The 16,230-nt window shown below is 45.0% G+C and overlaps 1 protein-coding gene across 1 annotated transcript in view; it reads left to right on the top strand.

The window, feature by feature from the left end:
* The window catches only part of TMEM59L (transmembrane protein 59 like), a 39,337-nt gene extending 23,459 nt beyond the window's left edge, over positions 1-15,878 (top strand). The window contains exons 4-8 of the mRNA XM_063290833.1: positions 7,882-8,028; positions 9,587-9,695; positions 11,384-11,501; positions 13,827-13,944; positions 14,552-15,878. Of these exons, the coding sequence (XP_063146903.1) occupies positions 7,882-8,028; positions 9,587-9,695; positions 11,384-11,501; positions 13,827-13,944; positions 14,552-14,713 (654 nt within the window). The 3' untranslated portion in view covers positions 14,714-15,878. The remainder of the gene's footprint in view (positions 1-7,881; positions 8,029-9,586; positions 9,696-11,383; positions 11,502-13,826; positions 13,945-14,551) is intronic.
* Positions 15,879-16,230: the final 352 nt, after the last annotated feature.

Raw genomic sequence — 16,230 nt, 5'->3', positions numbered from 1 at the left:
CTGTTCCTTCGTTTACTGACTTATTTAAATGGTGACCTTAGGCTGGAGAAGTGGCTTCTGGGTGTGATCTTTCCTGTTTGGCTTATTAATTTATTGGGTTTTTAAAAACATTTTTTTTTACTGTTGCTATTGTAATCTGCCAAAGCGGTTATTGGGTGGATGAAAAGCATCATTACAATCTAACTCAGACCAAGTAAAATAATAAGGCTTTTTTGTTATCTGGATGCAGGCCCTGCAGACCTTTCTGTTTACACTGTGATTATTCAGCCTGGTGGATACACATTACTAAGCCGGCAGCTGTCAGGCCTGGTTTCAAAATTTGGTATTGCTGTTTGCTGGGCTGGGGAGGAAACAGCCGTTGTATTAAGCTGATCCCCAAAGATGTCATGAGTGAGGATGGCGAGCAGGAAGGGGCTCCCATCCAGGCTGTAAGCGTAGTACTGAGGAATTAGGTGGCCATTCAAAGAGACACAGATCGGGCCCGCCTTAGTCTTTGGGGTTTATATGTCTGGGTTTTTCCCACGCTTCTTCAGTTTGTTAGGATTCTCTGTTATGTAGCAGTAAATAAACACTAGAGACCTATTCCTTGTCTCAGCGTGGTTCCTGGCTGTTAGGACAAAAGACATGCTAAGGTCTGCCTGCCTGCCTGCCTCAGGGGTCTGGCTTTGACCTCTGGTGCTGAAGAAGATCTAGAAAGCTTTGCTGGACAGCCACAGGCCTTTAGCCCAGCATTTTTTTTTTCTACAGTGGCCTCCAGGAATCCCACAAGCAGAAGTTAAATGCCTTGCAGGCAGGAAGGGAGCAAATAACTGGCTGGGATTAGGAGAATTTGGCCTGCCTGTGACTCATTTTGCACCTGTTGCTGCGGACAAAGTGGGTGGAAACGGGCTGCTAGAATCTCTCGGATTATAACTGCTATCCAGAGGCAGCCGGGGGAGGACAAAGGCGGGGGGAGGCTAAAGCACATAAATACTCACAGCATCACTGCTGCCAGGCTAGTCATGGGCTTGTTGTGTTTTGTCTGAGAAGCTGGGCAATCTGTGATCCATTCCATTCAAGATATGGGGTAGGATACCATATATGATAGAAAGTTCCTTCACAATTTTTTAAAAAGAGGTTAAAAGAAAAAGAAGATATGAGGTAGGGTAGAATCTAAATCAGTCTGTCTGTGATTTGCAGAAAAGCGACAAAGATTTTATCAACTACCCCTGACCTTTATCCTAAGTAACTATTATCCAGAAATTTACTACTACTGGGAGGGGAACTTGGAGATTATCTAGTCCAGGGTTTCTTAAAGTGTGGTCCAACAAAATCATTGGCCAGCCTATGTTGAAAAATAATACAACATCCCATCAAACAATCATGAGAAGCGGTAGCAGCAGCAAATTAGTCCATTTTAATTTTTAATACGGTAAATACATGTAGTCCTCAGTTACCGACCCCTCGTTCAGTGACCGTTTGAAGTTACGACGGCACTGAATGAGTGGTGGTTATGACCGGTCCTCAGAGTTCTGGCCATCCCAGCACCCCCACGGTCACGTGATCATGATCTGGGCGCTTGGAAACCAACTCACACTTAGACAGTAGCAGCGTCTCACAGTCACGTGATCACAATTTGCAACCTTCCCTGCCAGCTTTCCACAAGCAAAGTCAATGGGGAAGCCAGCAGGGAAGGTCGCAAGTTGCTCGGGTAAGCGTCCCGTGCCTGCGTACCCTCCCTGGCCACTCGCGCACCTCCCATGCCTGGCAGCAGCCGCCCCAAGCCCCACCCCACTTGCGTTGGGCCTCCCTGCCACTCGCAACCCCCCTCGCTCCCTCCCCCACCCGGCATCAGCCACTGGCGATCTTTGAGCCTTCCAGAAGGCCATCAAGACCGGGCTTTTCACCCAGGCACTGAGGTGGAGTGAGGATGCTTTGGGTTGGTTGTTGGGGCATCCCAGCGGGATGACTGAAGCGCTGGGTGTGGGTTGTGTTTTGCAGTTTTATGGTTTTTATAGTTTGGGGGTTTTATTGTTGTTGTGAGCTGCCCAGAGTTGTGCTTTAAGGTGGGTGGCCATACAAATCTTTTAAATACAATAAATAAATAAAACCAAAGTCCAGTTCCCAGTAATGTAAACCTGTTATTTCTTGTCTTGTCTTTTGGGACAACTCTGAGCAATTCTGGTCTACTTTCTGCAGCCCTTCAGACTCTTGAAGACAGGTGATCAAGTCTTCACAATCTTCTCTTTTCCAAACTAAACATATAGGTAGTCCTCACTTAATGAGCATTTGTTTAGTGATGGTTCAGACTTATGACAGTGCTGGAGAAGCCAACTTACAACCAGTGCTCACACTTAGACCATCATAGCGTCCCCATGGTCACATGATCACGATTTGGGCACTTGGCAACCGGTTGACATTTATGACTGTTGCAACATCCTGTGCTTACATGATCACCATTTTCGACCTTCCTGGCCAGCTTCTGGAAAGCAAAATCGATGTGAAACCACATGATTTGCTTAATGACCACATGATTCACTTAACTATCACGGTGATTTGCTTAATGACCACTGCAAAAAAGGTAAAATTGGGTCAGATTTCACTTAATGACTGCTTCGCTTAGCAACCAGAATTCTGGTCTCAGTTGTGGTTGTTAAGCAAGGACTACCTGTATTTAAAGCCTCTATCAGTGCCTCATAAGTTTTTGCTAACAAGCCCCTTATCATCTTGCTTCCTCTTCTGGTTTATCAGTGTCCCTCCTCAAATACAATCCCCAGAACTGGATGTGGTCTGATCAACACAGAATAGAGACGAACAAGGATTTCCTTTGATTTAGATACTATACTTCTGCAGATATCACCTACAATTGCATTTCCTCTCTTCTTTTGTGGATAGTTAGTCCTCGTTTAGTGACTGCCTCAATTAGCGACTGTTTGCAGTTAGGATGGTGATGAAAAAGTAACTTTGCCACCATTCCTTGCGTTTATGACCTTTGCAGGTCAGTACAGCAAAGGAAAGCTGAAGTAAGTTCATAAGCAGAGCTGCACTTTCACTTAGTGACTGCTTCGTTTAATGACTGAGTTGCCGGTTCCAGCTGTGGTTGCTAAACAAGGACTACCTGTACATCCCACTGTTGGTTCCTGTTCAGGTTTTAATACACCAAGACACCCAGATCCTTTTTGTATGTACTGATGTCTAGTATGGTTCCCCCAACCCACCATCTCATGCTCACGCCTTTGATTTTTCCTAGTAAAATGTGCAGATGTTATGTGGAGAATACAGAGGAGCTTAGGCCCTCCAAAAGAGTGTGTCCCTGTAATAACCATGATATAGAGGCAGTGGAGCATGTACTCTGTTTTGGCTTTTATCTTAGTTCATGTAATGATCTGGTTAATCCTATTCTAACTTCTTTTCCTGGACATTCAAATCAATGTTAAATTAAATAGCTTCTCTGTGATCAAATTCCCAAGGTGACTTTAGCAGTGGCAATGTTTCTAACTGGTGCTATCAGAATAAGGAAGCGATTTGATGTTTATAAGGACACTGAGGGATATGATTAAGAAAGTTCTATAGTTTGGGATATTTTAAAATAATATTGTTATTTTGTTTGGCTGTGTAATCTGTTTAAATCAACTGACTGACTGCAGTACTCAGATGGAGGCCTTTGCCGTTTTCCCTGCTGAAATGCATCTTGTGAGCTTCTGCCCATTGCTTCAGTTTATCAAGATCCTCCTGAACCTCGATACTGCCCTATGAGGGGCTTCTTATCCTCCCTGTCTTTGTCTGGTCTGCAAACTGGATAAATGCATTTTCTATCCCCTTATTCAAGTCATTTAGCAGAAGGCCTAGAATGGAGCCCTGCATATGCCATTCAACACTTCCTTCCACCTTGATGCAGAGTTATTGACGTATACTTGCTAGGCATGAATATCCAACCAGTTTTGTGACTGTCTAAAAGTACAGGTAGTCCTCGCTTAACAGCTGTTCGTTTAGCTACGGTTCGGACTTACAACAGTGCCGAAAAAACTGACTTACGACTGGTTCTCACACTTACAACCGTTGCAGTGCCCCCACAGTCACACGATCACAATTAGGGTGCTTGGCATCCAGTTCTCATTTACAACTGTCACAGCGTCCCATGGTCATGTGATCACTATTTTCTACCTTCCCAGCCAGCTTCCAGCAATCAAAATAGAGAACCACATGATTTGCTTAATGACCATGGTGATTTGCTTAATGACCACTGCTAAAAAGGTCATAAAATTGGGTCGGATTCACTTAACGGCTGTTTCGCTTAACAACTGAAATTCTGGTCCCAATTGTAGTTGTTAAGCGAGGACTACCTGTAGCATAATTCAGCTAATGTTTGGCCATGCTGTACTCTGTATTAGGATTTCATGAAATATTTTGTGGAATGCTTTGATGAAGTCAAGGTACTCTGTGTTCACCACATTCTCACAGTCAACAAAACTATCTGACAGAAAAGAAGATCAGGATGGTTTGGCATGGCTTGTTTTAATAGACCCATGATGGCTTCCGCCTAGGAAGGCATTAGTTTCTAATTGTTCATAAACCAACTGCTGAATAAGCTGTTCCAGACTTTTGCCTGGTATCACCATTCAGTTGGTTAATTATTTAGGTCTATTTTTCTTTTCCTTTCGAAGCAAAGAACAACATTTACCCTTTTGCTATTCTTGGGAACTGTGTCCTCCAGAGAGGAGCTTCAAGCTTCTCAGATGGAATTGGTCTGGCTCTGGAGGTTTAAACTCATTCACAGTAGCTAAGTGCTGCCTGACCATCTCTTTATTTACCTTGGGTTGACATGCCAGTTGTTTTGCTTAGACATCGTTCCCCTTTGGGAAGAAGACCAGAGCAAAGTAGGACCATCCTACCATCTTCTCCCATTAGGGGTTCACTTTTTCCTTTTTCAGCTGATACAGGACTCGTCCATATCGTTGTGGTGCAAAGATACCCCTCTGATCATTTGTTGTAACGGTCTGTGAGAAGATTCTTAAGAGACAGGAGCAGCAGCAGCAGCCCAGCCACAGACTGGGCAAGGGTCAGATAAGAGGCGGCTGGGCCCACAGAAGGAAAGGGGACGTGGCAAACATCTCAGAAGGGGCCCTCCCTGGTCTATTGGACTGTAAAGGGAAGGAAGGGGGGATGTACTTCCAGACTTGAAAGACTGATGTCAACCCTTCAAGGTAGTCCAGACAAGAAGCACCAATGTTAACTCTACCTTTGTTGTGAGGTTGCAGTAACAGAATCTTGCAAGTCTGTGATTTCAAGCTCCGGAAGAGAAGCAGCTGGAATAGCTGAGCCTCCCAATAGGAAGGATGGGGAAGTCCTGACACATGGAACTGTTTTTTCACGGCCCAGGCTTGGAAGAAGAGTTGTGCAGAGAGACAGAGAATTTGCTTCCCAGGTGCAGAATTCCGTTGAAGGGTAAATGTCTGAATAGGGGGGAAAAAGCTCTCTAAAGCTGCTGCTTTCTCTCTTTTAAAATATGATTGTCATTTATAATTGGCCTTTTCCTCGGGGACAAGAAAACCAGGAGAGGGAAGAATTACCCAAAGACCCAGGTGGTCTGCTCCAAAGCAGGCCGCCCTCGCAGCATGGCACCCCCGTGCGTGAAATGTCGGGCTTGTCAGTTCAGAGGCTGTAAGCTCCCTGCTTTTTGGCTCAGCCTTCTTTCTAGCTGTGTGGTATCTGGACAAAGTCACAGGCGGGCCAGTGTTTCAGGGGGCAGAGGAGCCCAAGGATTTCTTTTAAGCAGAGAAGCCAGATTCTCCAGGGGTGGATGGAGCAGGGAGAGGGTGAAGTGGTGGAAAATTGTGTTCAGAACAAAAATATTCAGAAAGTGTTTCAGTCCTGCATCTATCAAAATATATGGCAGGAGATCTAGGGTGGGAAGGGAAGGAAGGGAGAGGAGAGGAGAGGAAAACGGAGGGAGGGAGGGAGCTTTATGTGCTAGCTTGTGGTTACTCAGGAGCAAATCCAAACACAGAGGCAGTGAAATGGAGGATTGGGATCCCGCAGACTAGCTTTCAGCAGGAGCAGTAGGCAGCTTGGTGGGTGATCTCTTCATGTGGTCTGCCTTTTGGGCATACAGGAAAAAGCCAACATTCTAGCACCCATTTGCTAGTGAAGTAATTAAAGCGGGGTCTTTGAATGCCGTTTGGACCTCTTTCTCCCAGCCTGCAGGACTGCGGGGTCAACTTTTCCCAGAGAAGAGTCCTGTTCTAAGCATTGAGAACAAACTTGCAAACTGAAACATGATGAAATAGCTCCAGCAGCTACCGGGCGGGAATAACAAGAAAGATGATGGTCACAGCAGCATGATTGAAACCCTGTCCCTTTGTACATATTCACACATATAAAGGGGCATGGCTTCAGCTGCACTGCCACATCTTGCCTTTTTTGACCGCTTTCCCCCCTTCATGCATGCCAGGGGACAGGAATTTCTGAACTTCATTCCCAATAGGAAGAGCAGGAAGCAATCTGGTCACAAAGCAGCCCAGAACTCAAGATACAGAGGCAGTGGGCACAGAGCACATTCAGGGAGTTGGGAGGCAAGATTTGGCCAAGCATTCAGAGGCATCTGCAGGGAGGGTCAAAAGTCAAGATGACGGCTGCAGCCATGGAGTCGAAACCCAGCCTCTTTTTTAGGTCCATCACATGTAAAATGTTAGGGGATTTAGATTGTGCTGTTGTGGTTGGCATCCTGACTTTTTTGACCCCCCTCCCCATGGATGCACCTATAAAGGAACTCAGATGTTGGGGTTCAAGCCCCTAGGTTAAGAGGCCAGGTTGATGCTGCTCTCATTCCAGCTTCCTAGTCCCAACCAAACCCTCATGCTAATTATCTCGAAGCACAGTGCAAGACCGTTTGGGCAGCACCCGGAGAGAGCGTTCTTCTCTGGGTGCAGACCCTTCCTTGAAATCTGCTGTTCCCCCATCTTTTTGTAACTCAACCAGGTGTTCTTAGAGGGCATGTAATTTCATCAGGATTGTGGTTCAGAATCAGCGGAGCAAGGATGATGGGGCTTGGTTTGGCCCCGAGTTCTGCACTTGTCCCTACCTCTTTAGATTAGACACAGCAAGCTTTAAACCTGTTCCCACAACTCTCTTAACCCAGTGAGCTACTATCCCGGTCAAGTCTTTTACCAATGGTTCTGACAACAAACTGTTTGTTTGTTTGTTGTTCAAATTTTGTTACTGCCCATCTCCCCCAAAAGAGCTAATGTTATGTTAATAACATTAACATTAGAAGACACTATTTTGGGAATACAGATTCCCTGCCCACTTTCTCCGGGAAATGCCTGTTACCCTCTGAGCCATGCACCAGAAGAGAACTGGCATGGCTTTGTGAGGTCATGGCTTGGCTGCTGAAGCCTATCAGCTGTTCAGAGGTATGCCTCGTGTGCCAGAGTGTGCCAGAGAGCTTTCAAATGGCATTGTTTGTTAGCTACTTTCTCTCCAGTTCTTTTCCTTCTAAATCTGGTAAGAAACATGGATCTGTTGATGAGGGGTACCTATTCTTGTAACGTAGCTACATGGATGGAGCAAATTAGATCTAACCCCCTAGGGACAGTTGACCCGGTCTGTTGACCCCTCCTTTTCGATGTTCTTCCTATTGAGCCAGTTAAATGTGTTGTGCCAACTAAGGATAGTCTCACTCCTGCGCCTCACTTGCAAATTTGTCCGAGAACATCATGGCACAGATAGAAGCTGAATTAACTTTTCCTACCTGCCGGGGCTGCATTTTCCAAATCTGGTCATCTGGATCCTCTTTAGGCTCACCAAAGGCAACCATTTAAGTGGCTGTTTTCAATTTAATTGGCCCAAGTGGGAAGGAAGGAATGAGTTCAAGAGCGCTAATTTCATTTTGTAATTCAATAGATTCAAGATCAAAAACCGGCCTCGTTCTCCGTCTTTGACCTAGTCTCCAGTTTTTGCAACGATATTGTCAGCTCTGCTCAGAGTTTTATTTCTTCCACGTGGACCTTCTATCTGCAGGCAGATGATGGAAAAGTAGTAGTGTTTCAAGTAAGTAAGGGCAAAAGTAGGGTGGGGGAGATTTAGGAAAAGAATACAGGCAGTCCTCGACTTACGACCACAGTTGGGACCAGAATTTCCATCTTAAGTCATTGCAGCTGTAAGGCAAGTCACCACTCGGTAACCAGACCTGATTTTACTACCATTTTTAGGGTGGTGGTTAAGTGCATCCAGCTTCCTCAATGGGCGTTTTTTGCCAGAAAACAGCAAAAAAGTCGCAAAACGCGATCACATAAATGCAAGCCAGTTGCCAAGTGCTTGAAATCCGATCATGTGACTGCAGGGGTGGTGGTGTGATGTTTTGCGACGCTTGGAACTGCTTTACAGACTGTAAAGCACCCATTCTAAGGCCATCATTGGACCATCGTTAAACAAATGGTCATAAGTCGAGGAGTACCTGCAGTAAATGAGAAACTTAAGTCTGAAATAAATTAAGGGGGCTATTTCTAAATGATTGGAATTCTATTCTGCATTTGCATTTGATTTAACCCACATTATGAGCTAGCACAGAACATTGAACGATAAGCTAACTAACTGAATGGTCTTGATTTCTGCAACATGTTAAGCCAGGAAGAAAAAAACTGACTCAAGATCAACACCAACCAAGCTGAGTTTGTTGCACAAATGCAGGCATTCACACAACATTACTTGATCTGGTTAAGCGTGTTGTGTGAACCTAGCCTCTTCAGATCTCTGGCAATAGAGATTTCACCCTTCCTCAGCACAAGTTGCGTTAGTCTATCTGTATTTTCACACTGAGCAGAATCTATTTTGGATAAGGAAACTGAACTCCACCCACCCTCCAACCCACTATTTGAATAAATAAATGATAATTAAAACTTTAACTCACAGTAGTTACAACTCAACGTAGTGAAGCATATTTATGTAAAAATGCAAGCCATAAAACCATATGGAGGCATATTTTGAAAGCTTGCCTGCCTGCCTGCCTTCCCGTCCTTCACATACTTCCTCCACAAGCTCAAGGTGGGATATGTAGTACCTGTCCTTCCAGTTTCTCCCACAACACCCCTGTGAAGTAGGTTGGACTGAAGGTTAGTGGCCCCAAGTCCCCCAGAGAGCTTCTATGGCTGTGGGTGAACTTAGTCTTAGTACAACACCTTAATCCAGTGTTTCTCAACCTTGGCAACTTTAAAATATGTGGTGTCCTGACTAAGCAAGAACCACGCAGAGATGAGGAAGAAGTCTCTAGTGCTTTATTATTGCTATAGTAGACAGACAATCCTACCAAACTGAAGAAGCGTGGGAAAACCCAGACAGATAAACCCCAAAAGTCAAGGCGGGCCTGTTCTGTGTCTCTTTGAATGACTGCTCAAAGTCACTAAACTATGCATGTGTTTTTGCCCCTGGATAGTGGCCTCCTCCCATTCACCATCAGTACTCATGACATGTGGACTCTTAAAATCCCAGAATTCCCCAGCCAGCCATGCTTGTCAGAAAGCCAGCTCTCCTTAAACAGGATGCAGCAGATCCGGAAGATCTTCAGAACCTTCCTGAATGCTCAACAGCTTCTTTTATCTTTTTTTGACAGTCACAACCGGAGGTTGAGTATTCAGTCCCAGAGGCCCAGGCACCCAAGTCAGAGGTTTCGGAGAAAGCCTGGGCGGTCTCCGCCTCCAACACCTTGAAGCCACACACAGGTAACGTGAGGATTCAGGATGGGGCTGAGGCTGAGGCTACCTGAAGCATCAGATGAAAGTTGCTGATTTCGACTAAAAATCTGGAGAAGCTTTCTCAGGCAGCTCTGCAGGCGATGGGCTTTCCTTTTATAAAAAACAGAATAGGAGGAGGAGGAATTTTTATTTAGTTAGCACAGTATAGGCAAGAGAAGCTACAGGTAGTCCTCGACTTAACAACCAAAGTTGGGACCGGAATTTCCATCATAAGTTGTTGCGGTCATAAGTTGAGTCATCACATGATGGGATCTGATTTTACGACCATTTTTTATGGCGGTCATATATATTACAGTCAGTAGTATGTGTCATCCTGTGTAAAATTTATATTTAGTTACTGATTTAACCCACGTTATGAGCTAGCACAGAACATTGAACGATAAGCTAACTAACTGAATGGTCTTGATTTCTGCAACATGTTAAGCCAGGAAGAAAAAAACTGACTCAAGATCAACACCAACCAAGCTGAGTTTGTTGCACAAATGCAGGCATTCACACAACATTACTTGATCTGGTTAAGCGTGTTGTGTGAACCTAGCCTCTTCAGCTCTCTGGCAAGAGTGATTTCACTCTTCCTTAGCACAGTCGCAGTCACATGATTTTTACTTTTTACTTTTCACTTAGCAACCTCTTTGCTTAACAACCAGGTTGCCAGTCCCCACTGTAGTCGCTCAGCAAAGACTATCTGTAGAGTTCCAGCATTCCTTGTGATGCCGGCTTCCTACTTGGCGCACCTCAAAGGGCGGACAGCAGGCCTCCAAATACCAGTTGCAGGACAACAGTGATGAGAGAGGGGTATGTTTCCATCTCCTGCTTGCATCTGGTTGGCCACTGGAAGAAGCCAAATGCTGGACCTTAGTCTGATCCAGGCAGGCTAGTTTTAGGGCCTTAGGAGGTATACAGAGTAATGGAGACATGGCTAGAGAGTCTTCTTGCACACAGCGTTAGGTAGGACTCAAGGCCTTGCGTTAAAACTAAACTAACTTAATTCTATTAAGACCACCTTGGACTTCACATTTTATATTTTGTACTTTACATTTTGTATTTTCTATTTATTCATATTTATATTGTATAATGAATTTTTATTCTTTTGTTTATTGTAAACTGCCCAGAGTCGTCGTTGAACGAGATTGGGCGGTGGATAAATTAAAGAAAAGAAAAGGAAAGAAAGAAAGAAAGAAAAAGAGGGGGGGGGAACTGAGGACTGATAGGAGAGAGTTCTTGGCAAAGGCAGATTTAAACCCTGGCGTGTGCTGCCATCAAATATGATGATGGGCACCAATTTAAACTCTTCTAAAAGCAGACTGGGCAGAGTTATGGAGGTCTGGGTTCTCAGTACTTCCTATTAGTCTTGGTGGTTATTGGCTCTCTCTAGAATCCAGGCCAGCATCCATTAGATACTTGCTGCTGGGGAGCAACAGCAGGAGCGATGATCACTGTCCAGTCCAAGGCTGTTTGCTTCCTAAATTTCTCCAGTTGGCCATGGTATGATGCAGCGTGCTGGGACAATTCAGCACAGCACTTCCCATTCTTAAACGATCTTGGGTGTTCGGAGGAACTTGCCGGCGCTCAGCCTGAGCTCCTTAAACCTGCTTCTTTCTTGACTCATATGTTCAGTGTTTCTGTCTCACACAGCCTCTTCTTTGTCTTTTCAGGCCTTCAGGAGAAGTTGGAGAAACCACCCATCGAAGAGCCAAAGAGTCCAGCCCCAGCCGAGCCTGTGGTGGAGTCTCAGATGCCTCTGGAACATGATTTCCTGGGCTGCATGTCCAAGTAATACAGCTCTGGGTTTTTATCTTGCGGTTTAGAGATTAGGAAGAGAGGGAAATTGAGGATGTTGGAGAAAGTGGGAATGAGACTATATTTGGATTGGATCAGATGCAAGACAAACTGGGGGTGAAGCAGCTCTTGGTGGCAGGATAATCTAAACATCTGCATTTGGCTTGAGGAAAATGCTGGCTTCCCTTCCCTTCTTCCCTTCCCTTTTTTTTTCTAAGTTAAGTTCATAGCCCTCAGGAGTGCACCAGTGTGCTCAAAACTGTGCAACTGCCCCTTTAAATCTCTGAAGCCAGGAGTGTGGTTGAATAATATCGGCAGGTAGTTAGGTAAGCAGCTATTAATGAAACTGAGCTATGTACAAGCTAATTTGTTTTGCTTTTACTTGGAATTTGGTTTCCTGAGCATCCTAGCTCCCATTTAAATTTTTAATGTTGATTTTTAACTACACGTTTTTAGCTCTGATGGAGCCACTGTATCAGGCTGACGGGCGAGGTGGGGGGGATCCTGAACATAGATGAGCAATAGTTATAGGCAGCTCAGAAATCAGATGGGGTATACAGAATAAAATTTCCAACAATGCTGAAAACATAGCAGAAGTAATTGTTCTGCTTGGTTTTTTTCCCCTTAAGGGAAAAAGATTCTACCAGCCTTGGGGCTACTGCTGATACTGCTCTGATCCATGTGGTATTTTGACTATGTAAGTCTTGTGGCTCATATCTGCACATTAGAAGTAGCAGGAATGAGTGCACAATTTGTTTGTTTGTTTTTGTTTAGTTAGCATAATTTGCTGAAGCTCCAGAATCCAGCTTTTCTTCATAGAGCATTTAGATTGCTTAAGTGCAAAATTTGAGGGGGAAAAAATTTCTTAGAGTGGCCTACACACTCTTCTGGCTAGAAAAGGCAGTGGGAAACAAGCAGGATGTGATTTCTGGTTTCTTTTAACTGTACATAGCATGAAAATAAGAGATGGTCTAGAAGGCTAGACAGGGGCACAGAACAAACAAGGTGATGTCCTGGGGAAGCAATCTGGATGAAGCCTCTAAGAGGCTTTCCAAAAAATGAGAAACTGAGCTAATTTGAAGATTGGGAGAGGCCTTTTGTGGGGCAGGGGGTTGGGGGAGCTGCCTGGAATAATAGGAGGGACTAACCAGGTTAGAGGTGGGGCCTTCAAAGAGGAAGAAAAATTAGTTCTCTAAAGACCCATGTTGCAGAACACACACATCGGGCCAGCCTACTTCCTCCTGTGTCCTGGCTTCCATCTCTAGCCCCTTCATCTGCCCTGGCCTTCACTTCCTCTTGATCTCCCCATAGCCACTTAGTTTGTTTGTTTGTTTGTTTGTTTGTTTGTTTGTTTGTTCGTTCATTCATTCATTCATTCAGGTTGTATACTGGTGAGTTCCATGGAAATCTGGCAGTTAACTGTGTCACATCCAGGGGTGTCCACAGGGTACGGTCAAAAAAGTCATTTTCATTGTCATGAAAAAGCAGCAATATGTTTGGCATAGATTCCATGAGATTTTACAATAATGGAATAGTGTCATCGTGTTATTTTTTTCCTATTTAATGATAACAGAGTAGTATAAGGTATTTTTGTAAACTAGTGATTTATATATGATGTGTAATATATGAAACGTAAGGGTCGTAATTCCCTTGTTCCCAGTGGGACAAGGGAATGGCCTTGAGGGACAGGAGGAAGAGCCACTTCCAAGACAGTGTTCAGATAAGAGAAACCTGAGTGCACGGCAGAACGGTAACCTGAGAAAAGGCGGGATAAAAATAAAATTAAATAAATAAATAAATAAATAAATTTGTGGGTTTTTTTTTTCTTTTTTTCTGTTTAGATTTTTTATTTATTAGTTCTCTGTATTTCCATTGTTTGTTTATCCTTTGCGATTCTGTTCATCTTTTGTAGTCTTGTTATAAAATACTGTTTAAAGAAAATTAAAAGTTGATAGCTGCGACAGTGTGACCAAAGCTCCAACTCTTTTTTTTTCTAATGTGCATCAGCGCAGATTAAAAAAACAGGCGGAGCTTTGGCTGCACTGTTGCAGCCACCATATTCACTTTTTTGACCATCCCCTTCAGATACCCCCGGTCAGATCCCCAATTAAACAATAAAAACCTCTATGGAACGTTAGACAATAAAGAACAAAACATCGACAGGAAGAATAAATTAGAAATCAACAGTTAACCTGCAATCAGAAGCAGAGCAAAAATCTTCGTGTAGATGTGGATGCTTTGAAGCCCCCTCCCCTCACGTCCATGGTAATCTTGTGGCCTCTCCTTGGCGGGTGGGGGGGCTGCTTCTGGGTGTTACAGGCGTTCGGGGCTGCCTCGCTGGATTCTGGCGGCTTGTCTCTTCCTTTCCATCATGGTGATGCTCTGGCTCAGCTGCGCCAGTTTGGTGACTGCACCGGATCAACACGTCAAGACTCAGGTAGGGAGAAACGGATAAGAGGTGGGGTCCGTCCGTTACCGTATGTGGGGGCTTTTTTTTCAGGACTGTTGAGGAACTTGGATTGCATGAACTTCATGTGTAACTGGGGGTTCTGGACAGCAGGAAGATTGTTTCAGCCCCTGATTTTTCCAAAATACATTTGTCAATCTTCAAGAACCCAAAGTTTCTCTGTTGTTTCCTTTGGCAACAGGCTAACACCGTGTTTCTCAACTTTGGCGGCTTGAAGATGGGTGGACTTCAACTCCCAGAATCCCCTAGCCAGCCATGGCTGGCTGGGGGATTCTGGGAGTTGAAGTCCACCCATCTTCAAGCCGCCAAGGTTGAGAAACACTGCTGTAGACAGAATGCCGCTGGGAGGTACCATATTGGGGAAGGATGCTCTAGCTCCTCTCTCACACAATTATGGAGTTGGAAGGGACTGCCAGGATCATGTAGTCCAACCCTCTGCCACATGGAGGAAAACCAATTAAACCACTCTTGAGAGGTGGCTGTCCAGCCTCTACTAAAACCGTCAAAGATGGAGAACTCTGTGCTGACTTCCATGATAGCACAGCATGTTTGTAATATTCTGTATCCTTCCTTCTAGCCGCTGAGCATTAATGGAGACAAGGAGTACCTCGATGACCTAGATGGACCTATGCCATATTCCTTACGCCCCGTCATTGCGGTTGCCATCTGCCCAGCTGATGAGAACAAAGAAGCAGGCCTCCTGCCAGTCAAGGTGGATTTAGACAAGACTGCCCTCTAAGAGCCTGACCCCGCCCCTGCCCCCAGCCCTTTTAATGCCCATCGGCCTCTCCCCTCCTCCTGAGTTCCTTTGAACCACCACCACAATCTTTCCATGGTTCTTCCCAGCCCTTCCCATAGCACGTTTTGTCACCGCTCTTTCATCCAGGAAGGCATGGAGGAGCCCAGCACTTTTCTGCAAGGCTATGCTGGAACACCCAGGTTTCTACTTTTCACCAGCAGTGACCCTTTGGTTGTTGAGGAAGAGTGGGGTAGCGAGACCCTTGCTTTCAGATGCTTTCAAATGCTGCCATTGCTTTTGTGAACTTAGAAACGAGTGCGCCCTGGCTGTCCCCAGCGTAAGATCCTGAAGATGGCCAAGGGGATTTCGGGGAATTTGTTCACTTTGCTGAACAAGGCTGGGGGGATTCTCTGCCCCTCTGCCTCATGGCCATTTGAGGGAGCTACTGCTTATCCTGGTCTTCTTTTGTCTTAAAGAATTGGGGAGCAAGCAGTGCAATGCCTGCTTTTTATCTGAGCCTTGGCAGGACGACTGCAAGGTGCTTCCAGGCAGGAAAGCCAAGGGTTCCCAATCAGAATAATTCTGTTGTTACTCTGTGGCCTTGTTTGCCTGACAGACTAGGACATGGTTCACTTAACCATGATTTACTGAGTAAGCCACAGTTGCCTAGGTTGACACACTGCATGAAGCCATGATTTGCACATTTGAATGGCTGAGTTATTAATTTAATATTTATAAATTTAAATGGCCGCCCATCTCAGTGAATGTGACTCTGGGCAGCATACAACCAACATTTAAAATAATATCATAGCTGTTAAAAAAAACCTTAAAAATATAAATAAAAGCATGATTGCAGGAGAGAACATCCATCTAAACACAATATAATCATCGTGCAGGCTCCCCAGGGGATCCCCAAGGCTGCTGAAAAAGCTGCATTTTCAGGGCCTTCTGAAAGCCTAACAGGGATGGAGCTAACCTCACCTGGGTGGGGATGATGTTCCAGAGGGCAGGAGCCGCAGCAAAAAAGGCACACCTTTTCTGTTCATGCAGTATGCTAAGCCACAGACAGACAAACCACCTTATGGCTTAGCTTGCAGTGTGATCCAGCCTATATTCCCTTCTTTCTGTTCTGCCGCTTACAGAAAAAGTGTGTACAAAGGGGAGTGTCCTCTGGATGACTGAATAACATCTAGCATGTCAATCCCCTGGTTTGGCTTCTGGCCACAATCTAGCCAGCTCAATAGCAGTGTGCTTCCTCTGTCAAGTGAGAACTTCCTGTCCCCCATAGAGCACCTCATCTACCTTCAGGATTTGGACCTTGGAAAGATGCTTAACCATGGTTTGTTGAACAAGTACACTTGGCTGGGCTTACAGAAGTTGCTCAGCTTTAAAGAGTGGTTTACAAACCCCAGTAGTTAAACAAAAACCAAGGCAACCACATGATGGCTTAAGTGTGATGTGTGAATCCAGACTTGGCCCTGCCTGACCCTAGAGAAATTGGAATAGCCACTGGGGGA

Source organism: Candoia aspera, chromosome 1 (assembly GCF_035149785.1).
Source record: "Candoia aspera isolate rCanAsp1 chromosome 1, rCanAsp1.hap2, whole genome shotgun sequence".
NCBI classification, from domain to species: Eukaryota; Metazoa; Chordata; class Lepidosauria; order Squamata; family Boidae; genus Candoia; species Candoia aspera.
This window is presented reverse-complemented; position numbering and strand designations above follow the sequence as displayed.